General features: G+C 55.1%; 7 protein-coding genes across 7 annotated transcripts; 4 read left to right on the top strand and 3 right to left on the bottom strand.

The window, feature by feature from the left end:
- Nucleotides 1-54: 54 nt before the first annotated feature.
- CTAM01_12666 (uncharacterized protein) lies at nucleotides 55-966 on the top strand (the record flags this gene model as incomplete). The annotated part of the gene is made up of 3 exons (XM_060528671.1): nucleotides 55-112; nucleotides 529-609; nucleotides 791-966. 3 exons carry the CDS (start codon nucleotides 55-57, stop codon nucleotides 964-966), a joined length of 315 nt encoding a protein of 104 aa, XP_060376701.1.
- Nucleotides 967-1,944: 978 nt separating this feature from the next.
- CTAM01_12667 (uncharacterized protein) lies at nucleotides 1,945-2,340 on the bottom strand (the record flags this gene model as incomplete). The annotated part of the gene is made up of 1 exon (XM_060528672.1): nucleotides 1,945-2,340. One exon carries the CDS (start codon nucleotides 2,338-2,340, stop codon nucleotides 1,945-1,947), a length of 396 nt encoding a protein of 131 aa, XP_060376702.1.
- Nucleotides 2,341-2,793: 453 nt separating this feature from the next.
- On the top strand, nucleotides 2,794-3,319 carry CTAM01_12668 (uncharacterized protein; the record flags this gene model as incomplete). The annotated part of the gene is made up of 3 exons (XM_060528673.1): nucleotides 2,794-2,918; nucleotides 3,153-3,216; nucleotides 3,296-3,319. 3 exons carry the CDS (start codon nucleotides 2,794-2,796, stop codon nucleotides 3,317-3,319), a joined length of 213 nt encoding a protein of 70 aa, XP_060376703.1.
- Nucleotides 3,320-3,666: 347 nt separating this feature from the next.
- On the bottom strand, nucleotides 3,667-4,146 carry CTAM01_12669 (uncharacterized protein; the record flags this gene model as incomplete). Its single annotated transcript, XM_060528674.1, has 1 exon — nucleotides 3,667-4,146. The coding sequence occupies one exon, from the start codon at nucleotides 4,144-4,146 to the stop codon at nucleotides 3,667-3,669; it is 480 nt and encodes a 159-aa protein (XP_060376704.1).
- Nucleotides 4,147-4,963: 817 nt separating this feature from the next.
- Nucleotides 4,964-5,236, bottom strand: CTAM01_12670 (uncharacterized protein; the record flags this gene model as incomplete). Its single annotated transcript, XM_060528675.1, has 1 exon — nucleotides 4,964-5,236. The coding sequence occupies one exon, from the start codon at nucleotides 5,234-5,236 to the stop codon at nucleotides 4,964-4,966; it is 273 nt and encodes a 90-aa protein (XP_060376705.1).
- A 7,807-nt stretch (nucleotides 5,237-13,043) lies between these two features.
- Nucleotides 13,044-13,232, top strand: CTAM01_12671 (uncharacterized protein; the record flags this gene model as incomplete). Its single annotated transcript, XM_060528676.1, has 1 exon — nucleotides 13,044-13,232. One exon carries the CDS (start codon nucleotides 13,044-13,046, stop codon nucleotides 13,230-13,232), a length of 189 nt encoding a protein of 62 aa, XP_060376706.1.
- A 1,143-nt stretch (nucleotides 13,233-14,375) lies between these two features.
- Nucleotides 14,376-16,831, top strand: CTAM01_12672 (uncharacterized protein; the record flags this gene model as incomplete). Its single annotated transcript, XM_060528677.1, has 3 exons — nucleotides 14,376-14,420; nucleotides 14,554-14,737; nucleotides 14,868-16,831. 3 exons carry the CDS (start codon nucleotides 14,376-14,378, stop codon nucleotides 16,829-16,831), a joined length of 2,193 nt encoding a protein of 730 aa, XP_060376707.1.
- Nucleotides 16,832-17,077: the final 246 nt, after the last annotated feature.

Below are 17,077 nucleotides of genomic sequence, written 5' to 3' on the forward strand. Positions count from 1 at the left end.
CCACCAGGGGCGGCTTAGGGGGAACTCGTCTCCTGCGCATTGTGCCTATTCCTGATGATGCTCTATGTACTGGCAGGCTCGCCGTCTTGGCTCGCCCCTCCCCAAAGTAACGGTGAGTTGGGAGATTTTCTCCCCCCTGCACCCTAGCTTTTACAGTTCTGGACCGATCGGATGGAGTCGTCCCCAAGAGCCAAGGCAAGGTAATGCTTGTCGTCGATCTCTACTGTGTCGTCGTCGCTGGTCACCCGTTCCCGAGGGACTATTGACTAGGTTGGTCGTTCGTCTAGGTAGTCTTGAGCGACGACCATCCCAGAGCAATTTGCCCGCTTCTCCCGCGTGATTGTAAGCTCGACTAGGCCTGGAATTTGAAGCACTCTGGATCATTGGAGGTCGACCCATTCTGGGCACGACGGAAACGCGAAACGTAGCCCTCGAGGGGCTAGTCCTGGCGATCATTACTCCTCCCACGTGGTCGCAAATCAAACAAAAACCGGTGAGGCTAATGAGCTATCAACGCGGGACCAATAGCACCAGGCACGCCGTGCGTGGATGGCAGAAAGTGTGCGGTAGAGGAAGACCCAGTCGAGATTGTGAGCGGCAACTTCACGGGTAAGCCAAGCCAAGCCATTGGGTTTCGTGAACCCCCATATTCACATGAGAGTGAGACTGAAGAGTCGAGGGGAAGAAGCGACCGGGATCCTGAAAGATCTGGAAGCACGGCAGGCTAGTGCTATGTCGCTCAAGATATCGCAATCAACTGTGTCCGTACCTTGGCCCACTGCGTCCACAGTCCAACGCAATGAGCCAAGCCGTGTTGGCGCTGCGGCTGCCCGTGGCACCCTTGGCTGCGTAAACCACGGGCTTGATGATGTCCCGTCGCTAGAGGCACGACTTACCGAACAGGGAGGCCTAGAGTTTGACAATGACACTTTCGTAGATGAGCTAGCTATCCGGTTAGCCTGTTAGTATCGTCTTGGGCCACATAAATGGCGACAGAATAGGTCGATAGACTCGCAAAACAATTCGAATGCTGGTCATCCCCACGCTGAATTAGCTCTTCACGACACGTCTAGTCCACTAACGCCCAACGCCACGAAACGCCTTCGTTTCTTATTCCAACATCTCTCCACTTTCTCATATTATCTTGGAAAGTTCTTCTTGGCCGACTGACATGACACGAACGGGGAGTCGGGGGCGACTCCAGCATTGCCAGCATGGTCATCCCGAATAAAAGAAAATTTGGTCGTGTCACCAGACCAGGTCTAAACGAGAGTGAGGTACGGTAGTCACGGTATTCCGTATAGGTAGAGTACGGAAACGCAACGCAACGCAACACATCTTTGCGAGCATCTACACAGAAGATGTTCCTCTTGTGTTCCTTTCTTTTTGCTGATTGGTTGCACACGCCTTACTGCAGGATCGTGGAAAAACAAACCGAGATGAGGTATGCTGACGGCAACCCGCAGAGCTTCCAGAGACTTGAACGGTGCGACCAGGTCATTTGCGTGCCATACTGTCGTGCTACGATCCTGGCGCCCGCTCAAAGTCGTCTGGAATCACGGGTTCTACCACGAGCTCTAGAATCGCGTCGGGAAGATGATGCTGCCGTTACCGATTAGAGCCAGAATACAGGGATGATCTCGTCCGGTACGACAGGCGACAAGTCAAGTGCTCAGTCCAAATGCTGCCGGGGACTTGTCGCGCGTCGTGATTGGAATTGCTGTATCAACAAAGTTTATGTGAGATGGCGCTGCCCAGAGAAAGCAGTGCTATGCTGCAGCGTCAATTGAGTCGAGGACTTGAAGATACATAGGATACTTTGCCCAACAATCGATTGCGCACGCAATATGATATGCAAAACACAGCTGGCGAAGCGCCTGAATCTTGCAGTTATTGAGCGTAAAGTTGGTATTGATCTTTTGAGGTGTGCGCCCGGCATGTGCCTTATTCGACGGCAAGCAGCACGAAGTTCCCCTCAGATCCAGCAGTCAGGGGCGGGTAGTTGAGACAAGTCTTTCGAGCCTGGTGTCTTCGATCCACGAACCAGTATCCGAAGGACTGGTTCGTGGACAAATCAGTGCATTGGCTGAATTCGCATAACAAGGTCGCACAGGTAGTCCGGGGCACACGTCGTATAACGTCTTTTGCCGAGTGCGCATGAGAGGTAATGATCAAGCTGTCATACTGTGGCGTAAAGGAAACGGTCCCATCGAGGTAAGTTGTATACTGCCTTTTTGAGGTCCGACGTCTTTCTGCTGTTGGGCACGTCGAGCCCAGATACCGATTATGACAGCCGTCTCTTGAATAACAAGTTTGAAGGAGCGGGAAAATCAAGGCCATGGCTCGCGTTCTCGCTTAGGGTTGCTCAACCTCTACATGCCGTCATGTGACAAACAAGGTCGCCATTGCATGAATTGGAGGTTTTCGTGAGGCTGCCAAGAGCGTTGGCAACAGCGCGAGGGAACCCAGAGACGTGGTTATGCCGAAGTGTGTGGCTGCTGTGCTGGTAACAAGGCCATACATGGAGTAGATTAGCGAGAGTGAAGACACGGCAGCAGCCATTATCCGTATGCAAGCCGAGGACTGTACCAACATACCGAGCTGAAAGTAACCATGGATGAGCAAGGAAGGTTCTCTTTTGAGCCCCAGGGAGTTGTCCAAACGACATGACTGTGGCACAAGGCCGCATGCTCGGCATACCAACCACGACTCTCTCCCAGCTCAGCTCGGAACACAGACCAATCATGGTGTCTCGAGCACGATCAATCACATTGCCGCCTCCCGCACCGGAGAATGGTGTTGCACAGCAGTTTGATGGTAGCAGGCGTTGAAGAAAGCGGTCGTATCAGACGAGGGTGTTGCGAGGGTGAGCGCAAGATCTGCTTCAAGGCCAATATGGAGGTGCATGATCTTATTAGGTGAGACCTTCTCTCTCTCTCTCTTTCTCGCGATCATCGCCTTCACCCCGCCGAGACGCTTTTGCGGCTAAGCACGTCGTTCCAGAGCTCAGTTGGTAACTTGGTAAGTTTACCATTCCGGAATGTAGCGTATCCATGGTTATACATGCAGCAGCAAGGCACTTTGCTATGCGAATCAAGGAGTAAGTACAGAATTTCTGGGAAAACGGATTAGGTAACTCCCAATGCCTATAGCCCCGTCTCAACAAACAGGGCGTTCAGTGCTGCAACGCGCTCCCGCACATTGGCCTGTGGTCGGGTAGGCGGTCGACAGCAACAGGGTCGCAATCCATTCTCTTGAACCTATTCGGCATCGTTGTTGGTGAACGCTATCTCAGATGACGCGACCCAAGACATGGTAAGGAATGGCCCATGGGTAGCATGTTTGAGGGGCTCAGCTGCCAGGTTCGGGGGAGCGCTAATTCGCGTTTAGGCTCTCAAGCAACGGCTCTGTCCTGTTTGCCAAAGCCTAGAGAATGCCTCATCTAATTACCTCGAGTGCTCACGTAGCGTCGCCCCCGTTGCCGTGACCGTGGGCTACGGACAACATCATGCGTACAATGGCCTTCAACTGATATGGTCGAGAATAGAAGGAACTATTCATCATCATGTCCTGGATCCACGGTCCTGGGCCTTCCGTTACGGCCACGAGGTGGGCCCGAGTAGAAATGTCTCGCATCACGCAAATCAGCATGTCGAGTTTCCTACCTTAGTTCTCGGAAGCGAATCTGCAACATGCGGGCCTCGAGGCAGCAATGAAGGCAAGGTACCGATTGTCTGCCCCTTCCCACCCTGGCGGGATGACTTGCATATCAAAGACATGGCCGGGCGGATAGGACATGGTGACAGGGACGAAGCAGGTGGATTGCGTTAGGGAAGATTGTACTAGGGCACAAGTGGGCAAAGTTGCACCAAAGATGAAGTGGTAAAACGGTAACAAGCGAGAGACCGTCGGTGAGAGGGCAGGCAAGGTGGGCTTGTGTGTGTCGCGCGAGATTGGCTGGACTAAGGTAGAAGACCACGCTTTCCAGGGCCATGGTAAATGTCGTGGCGAGAGACAAGCCAAGCGAGCCAAAGTCGGAGCCAAGGTGTGATGCCATGATTGGACACCTGCCACACCCGTAACCGCACCCGTAACCGCAACCGCAACCGCACCCGCAAGCGTATCGGCATCAGGCGGATGTGCCATGATGAACGGACAGTAGGCCGACCGGAGCATGAACGGCAGAGCCTGTGGCCTACGTCTCGTCCGCTTCCATCCAATGTTGCCAATGATGGTGTTGAGCCTGCTAGGCATGGCAAGTGGATGGCGCTATCTAAACGAGTAGAGGGAGGCGCCCGAGGTCGATGGTTACGGCCGTAGGCGAATGGTGCCGGCATTGTATTTGCCCTAGGAATAAGGCGGCCGACTGTGTTGGGCGAGATACGCACAAATAGCCCTTGGGGCAGGTCAATAAGCATAAGCAGAAGCAGGCTCTGCCTACCTTGACTTACTGTATAGAATACCTACCGGTAGACGAAGAAGACGGCGTGTTAGGTAGCGTTGTCGCATGGTGTGCATGGGTAAGTAGGGAGCACGCATGCGGCTTCGCGTTGTAGGATGGAGTGAGAGATGGCGAGCCAGGGAGGATTGGGAGGTGAAGAGAGCGACGAGAACAGCGTGATGGAGTCGAGATGATGACGATAACAACGGGTCTGGGAGGATCCGTCCATGGATGGCCCTGTACAGAGTAGTACCCGAGAGAGTAGCTGGGCGCCTCGATGCGAGGTAGACTAACGAAGGGCATGTCGACCTCGTGGAGTACCCGTGGAGGACGCTCTAGACTCTAGAGGGAGTCGAGGCTCGTGGTGTTTTGGCGAATTCGGGATGAATGCTTTTTCCAGCAAGCAAAGTGCAAGTGTAGCCGAAGCGGAGGCGGATGAGCAGCAAGTCGGATGTGGAAGAAGATCGAAACGGCGGGCTGCAGAGAAGGGCTCGTTGGCTCGTTGGCTCGTTGGCTCCCACACTAGCGAGGCACGCTCCCTAGCAGGCGAGGGAGAATGCAGGTTGCGGCGCAGCAGCAGCAGAGGGAGATGAACAGAGAGGAGAGTGCCCAAGGTAAAGCTTGATGGTTGAAGCTTGTTGGTTGCTTGACGAGGCGACTGGAGGGCAAGCCGCAAAAGGATGGCGAGAAGTGAGGAGGAAATGTCAGGGGGGACCCTACTCTCCGGGACCTGCAGGACGGGACTCGATGAAGGAATAAGAAAGTGTTAGCGGCAGAAGCGGGGGAAGAAATCATCAGATGTTGGACTTGTGGCGGTGATGATGCGTTGCTGCTCGTGGTGGTTATTGTGGTGGTGGACGATATTGGGTTGAGGGTGGTCGTGAGGGAGGAAGATGTCGTTGTCACAGAAGTAAGTAGGTAACCTGAGGCACATGGGTGTAAAAGTGCGAGATCTAACTAGGCAGGAACCTTGACTTGGGATCTTCCTGCCCTTGAGAGAAGTATCTACCTTGGCTATTTAGACACATGGCCTTTTCCTTCCATGGCGTGGAAAGGTGAAGAGATTCGAGGAAGGAAGGGAGTGAGGCAGGGAGGAAAGACCAGGAAGCCGTCGTATGGCGTGCCTGCCCGCGCTTCCATGGATGACTACCTACCTTCCCTACCTTACCCTCGTAATGTACATACATCGATAGGTCTTGGATCACTACTACCTTAGGTACCTTGGGTAAGGTAGGTAGGGATTCGCTGAGTGCCTTCCTTACCGGCCTTGAGCAGGTACGGGTAGGTAAGGTACTGTTCTCACCTTTTGTTCCTTACTTTAGCTCAAGGTACCTAAGGCAGAGAGCAGTCCGTTAGGTACTTTACCCAAGGTAGGTAGGTAGTAGACGGAGGCGAGTTACTATCGGCACAGGCAGCGCCGCCATGGCAGTCTAGGGCACATGGTCGCTGAAACTCGCCTGATGTCTGCTGGAAATCCGCCGGGACCAGACTGACAGCGGCCCTTGCCTTGCGCTATCCACGTCGGGGCTTTGGGGGCGGTGTTGGTGCGGCCGGGACTTTACCTACCTTAGGTAAGCCAGGTACCTTACTTAGGTTCCCTACCTTAGGTACATTAGGTACCTTAGGTAGGTTACTTATCTACTCCGTACCTACCTTAAGGTACCTACTGTGTAAGGTATGTTTGATGGCCCAGTTCCTCTGAGATGGAAGGCGTGGAAGGCGTGAAAGGAAAGATCGGTGACAGGGTTCCTGCCTTACTGCTGGGAATGGAAGTGAGGGAGATACAGAGGTACCTAGAGGCTGGAGGGAAGGCCCGGCCTCCGACGCGACTTCCATGTGTAAGGCAGGTAGGGTAGGTACATCGAGTTTGTTCCTGTCTCCTCAGGTCAGGGCAGGTCCATTCTTGGAAGAGGTCTGTCCTCCTCCTTCCCGCCCGCCGTCGCTCTCCTCCCGCGCGCACTAAGGTAGCGAGATGGACGATAAGGTACCTTAGACGGGACACAACACAGACGGCATGGATGGCGGCTCATTCCATGGGACCATTTCCTCCTGCTCCTCCTCTTCCTCTTCCTCTTCCTCAATCCTCTCACCACTTTTACCACCATGGGAGACTGAGACTCCAACGCTCCGCTACCATCTACCTACTACGCCTACCTCCCTCACCGTCCCCGCCATCACGGCCGTATGCGTCTCTAATTGTCATGCTTCTACCTTACCGAGTACCTACATCTGCCGCCGCCTTGTCTGCCACTACGCAGTACCCTCCGCCCCCCTTCAATGTCGCCCACAACCTCACAGCAACAGCATTCGCGAGCCAAAGATTGGGTGCTTACCGCTCACCACCGCCTGTCTGCGAGATCTGTAACAAGGGTTCTCCTTGTAATCCTCCTTTAGCCGTCGATCCAGTCTTCTCCAAACACCCGAGTCTTTCCAAAGGGGGCAATGGAATGATCCCACGAGGCTTTGAACCTGGTCTATCTGACCAAACGTACGCTATCAAGTACGCATACGTACGAATCATACGCCCCGATACCTAGCCTTGCAATTGCTAGCCCAGCTTCGCTCGCCCGTCATGCTGTCCATCAAACATGGCAACGGCATGACTCCTGGCCCCCCTGAAGCCTGAAGGAACCCTCGCCTTGATGGTCCCGTCGCCTCCATCTTGGCAACTCGAGTTGGCTCTCTCAGACTTTGACGGTCAGACGAGCCCTATCCGCCTCACTTGCGCTACTCTGCACACTACCGGTGTCAGTCGTCGCCTTACCGTCACGAATTACCATCTTCGTCGTCACCCTAGTCCTGGCGACCAACCCAGGGGCGCCTCGAGCCAAGCTTTGTGAGGGGGTCATTGTAGCCACCTTCTTTGCCGCCTATCGTTCAATATCTCTTCAACTCAACTTGAAGAGAGTCGCCGACTGTGTCTTCTGCAGGAGCAACTCGCCAGATCAATTCCTGTAACACCCGCCGCTGGCCGCTACATGCGTGCCTGTGCAGTGTTAGGTTGTGTGACTTGCCTCACGAATGCACACATCGCTCCCCGGACCTCAGGACTGGGACGTCCTCACTTTTGTGATGCTAGTTTTCAGTGCCAATGGCATGGATGGGGGCCGTGACTGCACCCAACACAGTATGGGCAAATGGCTGCCCGCTCCACTTCCGGAACGGTGGCTCTCGAGATGTCGTCTGGCCGACTGTCGGGCTGGTAACACAAACCCCATGGACCCAAGTAAGCCAAGCAAGCACCAACGACAACCGAAAGAATTGCAACCAAGGCCAGGCACTTATTGCTTCGAGCCTGTAGACAGCGGCCGTGTGCCATTTTCTCGCGTCGCCCGCGAATGCAGCCATCTGCTCGTTCGTCGGTACTCGCTCTGAGCTCGTACTTTGCTACACCAACGTGTTCGAAAAGACATCGATTTGTATCTTTGCCATGTTGGACCGAGTCTAGCGAGGACGCCGCGGCGGGAAGCCACCAACCTTTCCAAAACCACCCACGTTGAATATAAGACCGCAACCGTTCCCAGGCTATCGTCGACGTTGAGCCATCTCATCGCCTGCCCACTGCGAGCCAACCATTCGACACTAGTCACGGTCACTGGAATCTCTATTTGCTGGAGCCCAACCCGTCCTGATTTCATCACCAACTGGTATCGGTCATCGTCGACAACTCCCACACCCCCCTGCTGGCTGTCATCGACCCATCGCATTTCACTTTGCGGCATCGCCCGCCTTTCCCATCTCACCCCAAGCTACCGCCCGTCAATTGGAATTAGGTGCAGTCGTCTCAGACACGAGTCTCACGCTTGTTGACTCTCCAACAACCACTAGGAACGAACCAACAGCGGCAAGTCCACCAAGCCAGCCCACTAGGCACCTCGTGAAGAAGGCCCATCCAACGGGGAGGGGAATTGGGTTGTGAACAGTAAGTCTGTGCCTGACATGACAGCGAGACACGGGCGCTACGGAAAGAAGTTGAGTTGACGTGCGGAGGCGGGCAGATAGCCAGACACAGATCCGTCTATTCCCGTACAAGACGGCCGCCAATTCACAGGCCCACGCCGCCACGCCACGCCAGGCCTTGCCAATTCTGTGCCGTGAGTCTTGAACTCTCTTTTCTGGACCCCTTCCACGTTCCCCCGGCTGAGCCAGCCATCTTTGATTGCGCTGCTCTACCCAAGCAATAAAATGGCCGGTCATGGCGCCAACCCGTCCCGCTCTCCGGCGTCAAGGCTTACACGGGAGACTGCCATGGCTTTTCGAGTCCTGGGAAACACACACAGTGCTGGCTCGTAGTCCGAGACGGATCACAACAAGATGGGTGAGTTTTGGGTTTCGATTCGCCCAGATTTGAACCTCATCAGCGTCGACCGACAGAGTGGCCTCGGCAGTACAGCTCGCTAGATGATCTCCTCGGTGACAGCTCTGGTCGAAACCCCCAAACATTTCCCTCCACACGCACGCACACACGCACTTGGGTCCTTGTGGAGGCATATCGACCAGGGCGTTCGTTCAGCTGCGCTGGGGGGCCCTGCTCGGGCAGAAATGACGGGGATTTGATCTCAGTCAACTGCCCGGGTCTGCAAAGCCGCCTAGCTTTATTGGACCATCCGACAGGCGTCGTCGCCTGGCTTGCTTCCCGCCGTCGATCATCCCGTCTCTAGCCTCTAGTGCAGCATTGCTGCCTCCTTCTGGCTGCAAGGGGGTGTAGTGCGGTAGTCAAGTAGTGTATGCGTAGGGAACATGGAGGGGAGCCCGAGTGTCAACACACCACTGAAGGCAGAGAAACCCCGGCTTGGCCCTGCAAACATGCTTGGCTGGGCTGCGATGGGCTGCAGTGGGAGAAGATCAAGAAGTCAAGGTTGAAGCAAGAGGTTGAGATGGCAGCAACACGGCGCCGCCTCTACCTCTTTCGATGCCTTGTGCATCTGCGCATCGCCAACCAATTCTTGACATGATCAGTGTCGTCAAGTCTCCAGCACACGCTCCCCTCATTTTCAAACAACGACTTGACCCGACAGTCCTCTCTGTCACCGCTGAGGTTACAATCACGCTATTCTCCAGCGGGAGGATGAATCCACTGATCGCCCCCGGGGCCGAGTGCTTCACCTGCACTATGAGCAATTGGGCTGACCAATTAGTGGTGACAGGAAACATCGAGAAAGAAACGAGCAGGGCAGGGCAGCAAATGCCAGGGGCAGGGCAGGAAAGCTCCGAGATTCAACCCCCCCCCCCCCCTCCCCCGGCGAGGCACAGAAACTCCACGGCGTCTTCTTGACGCTCGCGTACAGGCAACAGGCAGAGGCAGACCTCAGCTCAGAGGAGAGGCAGTGTCGTAAGTGTACCTACCTACCCATACGGCAACAGAGAAGAGCGCAAGCCTTGCTTGAACCACCATCTTCACCAGCACCCTTGATTGGTTCTTGATTGTCTAATACAGACTACCGGTAGAGAGTATCACGCGTTATTGATCGACCCTCTGAGACCAAGGCGAAGGAAGAAATAAGCATATACAGGGGGTGCAAAGCAATTCTGTCTGGGTTTCTTCACATTACCGAGTACCTCACCGTTTATCGCGACTTTTTTTTTTGACAGCACTCCCAGTCGGGACAATTTGCGCCCACTCCGCAGCGGCATCAGAGATCGTCATTTGGCAGATGCGCCCCGGAAGCCCGAGCAGCCGAAGCGACACCGACGAGTAATTTGATCCCCAACGACCTTTTTTCGGTCGAGGCGAAGCAGTACCGTACCAGTAGTGTACCTGCTGTACGGATACGGATACCTAGGAGTATTATACATTGCTGGGCCCAAGATCTCCATAGATCCCCGTCGGCTTTCATCTCGGCCGCGGACGACACCGGCCAAACCCAACGCTCCCAGGCCCTGCTGTTGGCTGTTGTACGCTCGACCGGCGCAGACATTGGCACATTGGATTTCAGCCTCCAGAAAGCACGCTGATCGTACGCTATCTACGGATAGACTTACCAAGAGGTGGGCAGGCCGCAGACCAGATACCTTTCCAAAGGCGATCGTGAGAGACATCAGGTCTAAGCCGGTCCGGTCCCTGGATCTCACTCTGAGTTTTGAATCAGATGTAAGTCTCATCTCTCTATAGCCAGGTTTGCTGCATCCCTCCATGCGGATCTCCCGATCTCCTCCATTTTTTTCCCACACCTGATCTTCCACCGGCTCCCGTGCCTTTCCTTGGTAGGTATCCATGATGATGGTGCCATGTTAGCAAAATGTGCCCTCTTTCAGCTACGCTATCTGTGGCATGGGCTCACCAACCTTGCTTCATGCACTTCTGAGTTCTCGCACACACACACACACACACACTCTCTTACTGTACGGAGGACTGCCACTCTCATAGGTATCTTCTCCTCTCGTCTGGCCCCCCCTCACCTCCTCCCCCATCCCCCCTCCCCCCCCCCCCCCCCCCCCCCCCCCCCCGCAGCCCCGCCCCCCCCCACCTGCCCCCCCGCACCCCCACCCCCTCTTTTCTGACGCGGGGCCGCCCCCCCCCTAGTGTTTTTTTCCCCCCCCCTCGCCCCCCCCCCCCTCCCCCCCCACAGCCCCCCCCCCCCCCCCCCCCGTTTTCAAAAGGCACGAGCACACAGGGTTTGTATTGGATGACGGGTTGGTTTAGCCTGGGGTATCCCTCGTGTACATTCGCACTTGTACATTGCCTGACAGGTCTTGTGCAAGGTCTCCGGTGGTTGAGGGGGTGCGGACGGACGCATGCAAGGGCTCAGCCGGTCGGTAGTATCCCAAGCCAGATCCAGTGACACTGGAGCGTGCCGCTTGTATCCCGATTGCACACACTATTACCGCACCCCTCCATGCCGTTAGATGAGCCCCGGTCCATCCTAACCCTGGCCACATGCCACAGTCGGTCTATAGCCATTCCTCTCGTTCATCCCAACCCTCCCGCTCATTGGGTTTGCTGCAGCTGCTCACAGGAGCTATGGCCAATCACAGTATGCTAATCCGTGGTTCGCAGACATCAAATCCCATCTACGGTTGATCGACACACGCCTCAAGCCTCTCTCACACTCTCACTCTCACTCTCTTCTACGATACCCCCCTCCCGCAGTCTGTTTCTCACTCACGCCTTCACGCACTCACTCACACACACACTCACACACACTCTTTTCTTTCTCGCTTCCTCTCTTTTCAGTACCTCTATTGTCCGAACGCAAAAGTCAATCTGAAGCTTCTCCCGCCCTAATAAGCGTGCATCTTTCCAATATCGCGAGCAGCAAGTGACAAGCGGTGATCGCCTCACTGCTTATATGTTTCCCGCCAAGCCTACTAACACCGCAAAACCTCTCTGCGGATAGAAACACCTGTTCTTGCGAGTCTTTTGGTTGTGCTGTACATCATCTGTACGTAAGGTACCTTACTTACCTAGCAATCCCCTGGTACTGCCTCTCCTGCGCTGCCGCTCATCACGGTCGATCTTGACGAGTAAGTCCCCTCCATAATTCCTTTTTCCTGTCCTCAATCTCAGTCTTTCTCTCTTTTTCTGCCCTCTTCTTACCCATCTATGGATCCAGGCCCCTCGCCCTGAGCTTCCCGATGTTCCCTGTCATTTGTCATTCCCCTTCTTCTTCCTGCAACGGCCGTTTCCTTCTTTCCCTCTTACGAACGGTCTCTCCCCTTCAGTCTCCCTGCATGAGAGACCTTTCGCTCTTCTTTTGCTTCTCACTTTTGACACTACAGCCCCGTGTCTTGCCTTTGGGCTACAAGTTGGTTAAGCTACCACGCTACCTATCCACGGTGTCTGGGTAGCAAGAAAAGGGCAGTTCATTCACCAACTTGAGCGACAGCCTTATTCCCTTGCCACACCCCAAATTCTCTATGAAGCAAGTCTCTCCTCCCAACTGCATGCCAACTCTTGCCAGCTGAAGCGGTTCCTATACATCATCATCACCATCCACGAATACCTACAGCCACTCAAACACGCGCAACACCCTTCCTCAATGAACAACTGACTCCTGCTCCCCACCCTTTTCTCTTCAGATGAATGAGACCTTGTTGCTCATAAGACAACTGGAACCTCGCATCTCCAACGGTGGTCCCTATCCCTGCCCAGCCTTGCCAGTCCTCTACAAGAATCCATAACCACGTTCAGGTTGCTTCCTGTACGGATACCTAGGTACCCTTACCATACACACCCCCCTCCCCTCATCCCCACAAATGCCACCCGGTCTTGAGTCCCTCCTTGCCCGCTTCTTCCTCCTCCGCCAAAAGCTACTCGTGGACCAGATTATCTCCACTGGCTAGGGAAGGACGCAGAGCCCTCTTCCAAAAGAAACGACGAGGGGTACTACTGTAAGGGAGGGTAGTCGGGATCCCCAAGACGGAGCTATTGGTACGTGAGCTTCCTGTTAGTGCGGCAAGCAGACCAAAAGCAATATCCATCTTCCCAAGGTCCCTGTTCCCTCCCGTGTGGATCTGTCCGGCCGAACCTCTCTGTCGCCACAGACTCGTCGTCGTCGTCTTCCCTTCAACACTCATAACACTCGTACCGTACCTGGCCTGCAGGGAGACAGACTGGCTTTGCTATCTCTCTCTCCATCAGACAGACCTGGGTATGCGAGAAATGCAACACCACTGCCCCGTACCTCGTCAACATTCCTCATCTACCTCCTTCACCCCCGCAACAAAATCAGCGACAGAGTCTGACTTTCTGAGTCCCAGTCTCGTCTCTCCCTCTTACTCCCCATCTCCTACTCTCTTTCTAGTTTCCCCATTTCTGTCTTCGCCTACCCCGTTCATGCCCGGTGAGTAACCTCACAACCGATATTCGGGCACTTCTGGCTTGGTGGACCTCGCTCGCAAACCTGCTGCTCTTCTCGCCGAAGAAACGCACGAGTGCTGCAGCATCTTTGAGCTTGTTTCCTTCAAAGGACGCCTGTTTCTAACTCTCTTGTTCTCACGAACAGGTTCGCCATCAGCCTACAGGACCAACGAACGAAGCACGGTTCAGCTCCACGCCTCTGGCATAGTGAACGGATTCAGTCTGTTTGTCAACAACCTCTAGCCCTGATTGGACACAACACTGGCGAACACCCCGACCTAGACGGTTGAGTACGTGATCCCTTCCTCTGCCTGCAAGCTGTTGCATGGTCACGAACTCCAGCAAGAAGCCGTCATGCCGCTCGCTGCATCTTGCCGTCCCCAGCCAGCAGTTCTTGCGAAGGAGCATCAACGCTCCACCTTTGGAGCATTCAGGCTGACTTGCGTGCCAATGAACAGTCCCAGCACGGCATCTTTCAGTCGGTTACCAGCGCGTTGGAATTCTTGGGTCGTCCCGAAACTTGATCTCAGATTTCGGTTTGCCAGCGCCACGGCGACCAATGACAGGTGCATCGGTCTGAGTTCACTTCGCGCAACATCTGCCCTCAAAGAGCTGAGCTTGGTTTAAGATTGCCGCTCCTGGGTATCTTCTCAGCCTTCACGCTTTCTCCATTTCTCCAACTTGCTTCGCTCTTCTCAACCTGGTATCATCACCCGGCCCGACCTCTACAGCTCGCTCCTCGATTCCAGTCGCGTCGAACCTCCACAATAATCACAGCAGCCGATCTTCTCAAATTCCTAGCGCCACCAGCCAGCTCGGATACGCCATCCACATATCTGAGTACGGTGTCTCAAACCAATCCTGCCGGGAGAATATCCTGAGACTGACGTTCCTCTACTAGGAATTCTCCCTTCCCTCGCACTTGTCCTTGCCCTGTTCAACAAAACTCGCCCGGACTCTAATCACAGCAATCTCAAGACATATCTCTCCCTTCCTCCCTTTGTCCCTCGACGGTCCCACAAGGCCATAGTCTCTTTTCCTGTCGTTGCAACACTGCTCCCGAAACAGTGGTTTGCATTTTCCCGACACCAGATCACGCATCCTTTCCCAAGTGCACCCTCTTCTACAGCTTGAATGTCTGCTGCGAAGTTTGAGTGTGCTTCCTACAAGCATTTCGAGGTGAGTCAAAACTTTCCATCTCAACGTGGAGTTGAGCCACCCCCGAGACGTTGTTGGCCGCATCACTCGACAACGCCTCGTGCTATCTTGAAGAGCGCGGTAAGGCTGACGAGGGGTACCTCACCGAGAACAGCCCGACTTCCACCCGCAAAGGCCAATAATCATCGGCGAGGAAGGCCTTGACTCGCCAGAAACGGTGACTCTCAAGTACGAAGAGGCAGTCGCAAGGGCCAACGGAGACCTTCGGGGCGACTCCCCGCCGGGCGGTCTCCTCCCCATGTCCCACTACGGGAAGCAACAGCCAGGCCCAATCCACGGTACGTTTTTTTTTCTCTGTAGTAAAGGCGAGCTTGATGGACTTTGTGTGATCTTTTCGGTTCCCATGAGCGTTTTGGCGCAATACACCCAGTTGGAGTGCTATGGCTAACACGAACGTGTGTCTTGCAGGGTATGATTCGTCCCGTGGGTATCAGGATGCCGGGTATCAGCAATATGGAGCGCAAGCCTACCCTCCGCAGCACGGCGGTGCAGGCCAGCTCACCGCAGCCCAGATGAACCAGGAAGCTTTTGCCGCCAACAGTGCGGTGGGCTCGTACATGTCTGTCAGTGTAGGTCCATCGGTGGTATCATGTCAACCAAGTTCTGGAATGGCGGGCACCAAAGTGCAGGTCAAGATCAACTCGCCATACGATCTCCTCACCGTGGCGCCTTTCTACTCCCTCGTTTTCGGCGTGAACAAGGTGCAGGCACAACCCACCAAAGAATCCCAGGACAGCAACGGCTACATGTTCGTTGTCTCGGCCGATGCACCGTCATTTGTGGTCACCAGCTGTCCCAACGAAAACGTGCCAGTTTTGGTCCTGATTGAAACAGAGAACGGCGAAGAAGTGTTCAAGGCGGCAGCGGGTCAATTTGTATATCACGAAGCAGGCCCAGGTGCTAGATCAGACGACATCACGAGGAAGACGTCAAAGTCACCTGAACAGCAACATCAGTCCCCCAGGTCAGCAAGCACTCAGCTCGGCAACGAAGCCAGTACAAATACGTACGACTTTGCAACAGCTCCGCAACAGCCTGCCCAGTCTCCCTATGGAAACTCATTCTCGCAAGACAACAACAATACCAACATGCTCAGTGCTTACCGAACCAACTCCTTCCCGGAGCAGCATTACGCCCGAGCGGTGCCCCCGCCGTTGCGGCCGCCGATGGCCGGATGGCAGGCATACGGACGAACGCCCGGCCCCCCCATCACGCACACGCAGATCTCCCGTCCTAGCTTGACGCCGCTACCGATGCCATCTGCAACGATGCCTCTGCTTGTCAGGACCAGCTCGATCCCAAGCTCTCCGGGAGGCGGACAGCAGTCTGGTTACAACCACTGGGGATCTTATTCCAACAAGGCTCAACTAAAGATTGTTGGCAAGCTCGATACCATGTCTACCGAATGGTCTCCCGAGGAGTGGTCCAACCGAAGACGCATCGTCATGTTCAGCAAGAAACAGACAGGACCGACGCTCACGGCAACCTTCCGACCCGTCAATGTCAATGAGAGACCACCCAACAGTATTTGCATCAGCTGCATCTGGTGGGCAGAGAAGAACGAGTGTTACGTCACGTCTGTGGACACTATCTACCTCTTGGAACAGCTTGTCGTTGCTCCAGCCAGGTTCACTGTGGAGGAGAAGAACCGCATCCGCCGCAACCTCGAGGGCTTCAGGCCTTTGACGGTCAGCAAGGCCAAGGCCGACTCGGAGGAATTCTTCAAGATCATCATGGGATTCCCGAACCCGAAGCCGAGGAACATTGAGAAGGACGTCAAAGTTTTCCCGTGGAAGATTTTGGAATCGGCGCTGAAGAAGATCATTGGCAAATACAGCGCTAGCCCCTCATCGACTCTTCCAGCCTCGCACCTCTTGACGCCCACACCGGTCAACGCGTATCCCCCGCCGCTCCCGACGCCGCCAGCCCCAACTGTTGCATCAGACCATGTCAGTGCCTATGGCGTTCCATCGCAAGTCCACCACCACGAAGGGTTGACCTCACCGCGGTCGATCACCGGCAGCACGCATAGCTGGCCTGCGTATTCCACAGGACCACCGCGCAACCTTTCTCCCGCACTCACATCAGTGTCGCCGCGGCAATCTGGACTACGTCTCGCTGCACCTCTACCAGCTGTCAGCAGCTATGATAGTCGGTCGATGACGAGCCATTCATACGGCGGCGGGCTCCAGACACCGCTGGGAAACCAGCATACACCGCCTTCAGCCCCTGGACGGTGGGATCCTACGATACCAGCGATGCATGCACCAACTACCTATGCAGAGCAGTATCAGTCCATGACTGCGCACCACACCCCAAGTCACCAAGTATACGGTGGTGGCGGATACGGGGACGGGGCGCAACGGGCTTGACGCCGCGGAGGCGCCTAGGTGGGAGCGAGGGTGCCTGACAGGCGGCGGGCCAGGTGAGCGACGACGACCTGGCCGAGGAGGCAAGGTGCTTCGCGTCTGGTGAGGCACAAGCGTGATGTCCCGGAAGCAACACAACAAGTCTGGTCAAGAATTGATGGAGTGAGTCACTACTTTGGGACCAGGGTCGAGGGGTACGGGAGGGGCTTGGAGACACAGGGCAACCGCGTGAGCGAAACACGGGAACAA

Source organism: Colletotrichum tamarilloi (assembly GCF_030869305.1).
Source record: "Colletotrichum tamarilloi strain Tom-12 chromosome Unknown Scaffold_80.1, whole genome shotgun sequence".
NCBI classification, from domain to species: domain Eukaryota; kingdom Fungi; phylum Ascomycota; class Sordariomycetes; order Glomerellales; family Glomerellaceae; genus Colletotrichum; species Colletotrichum tamarilloi.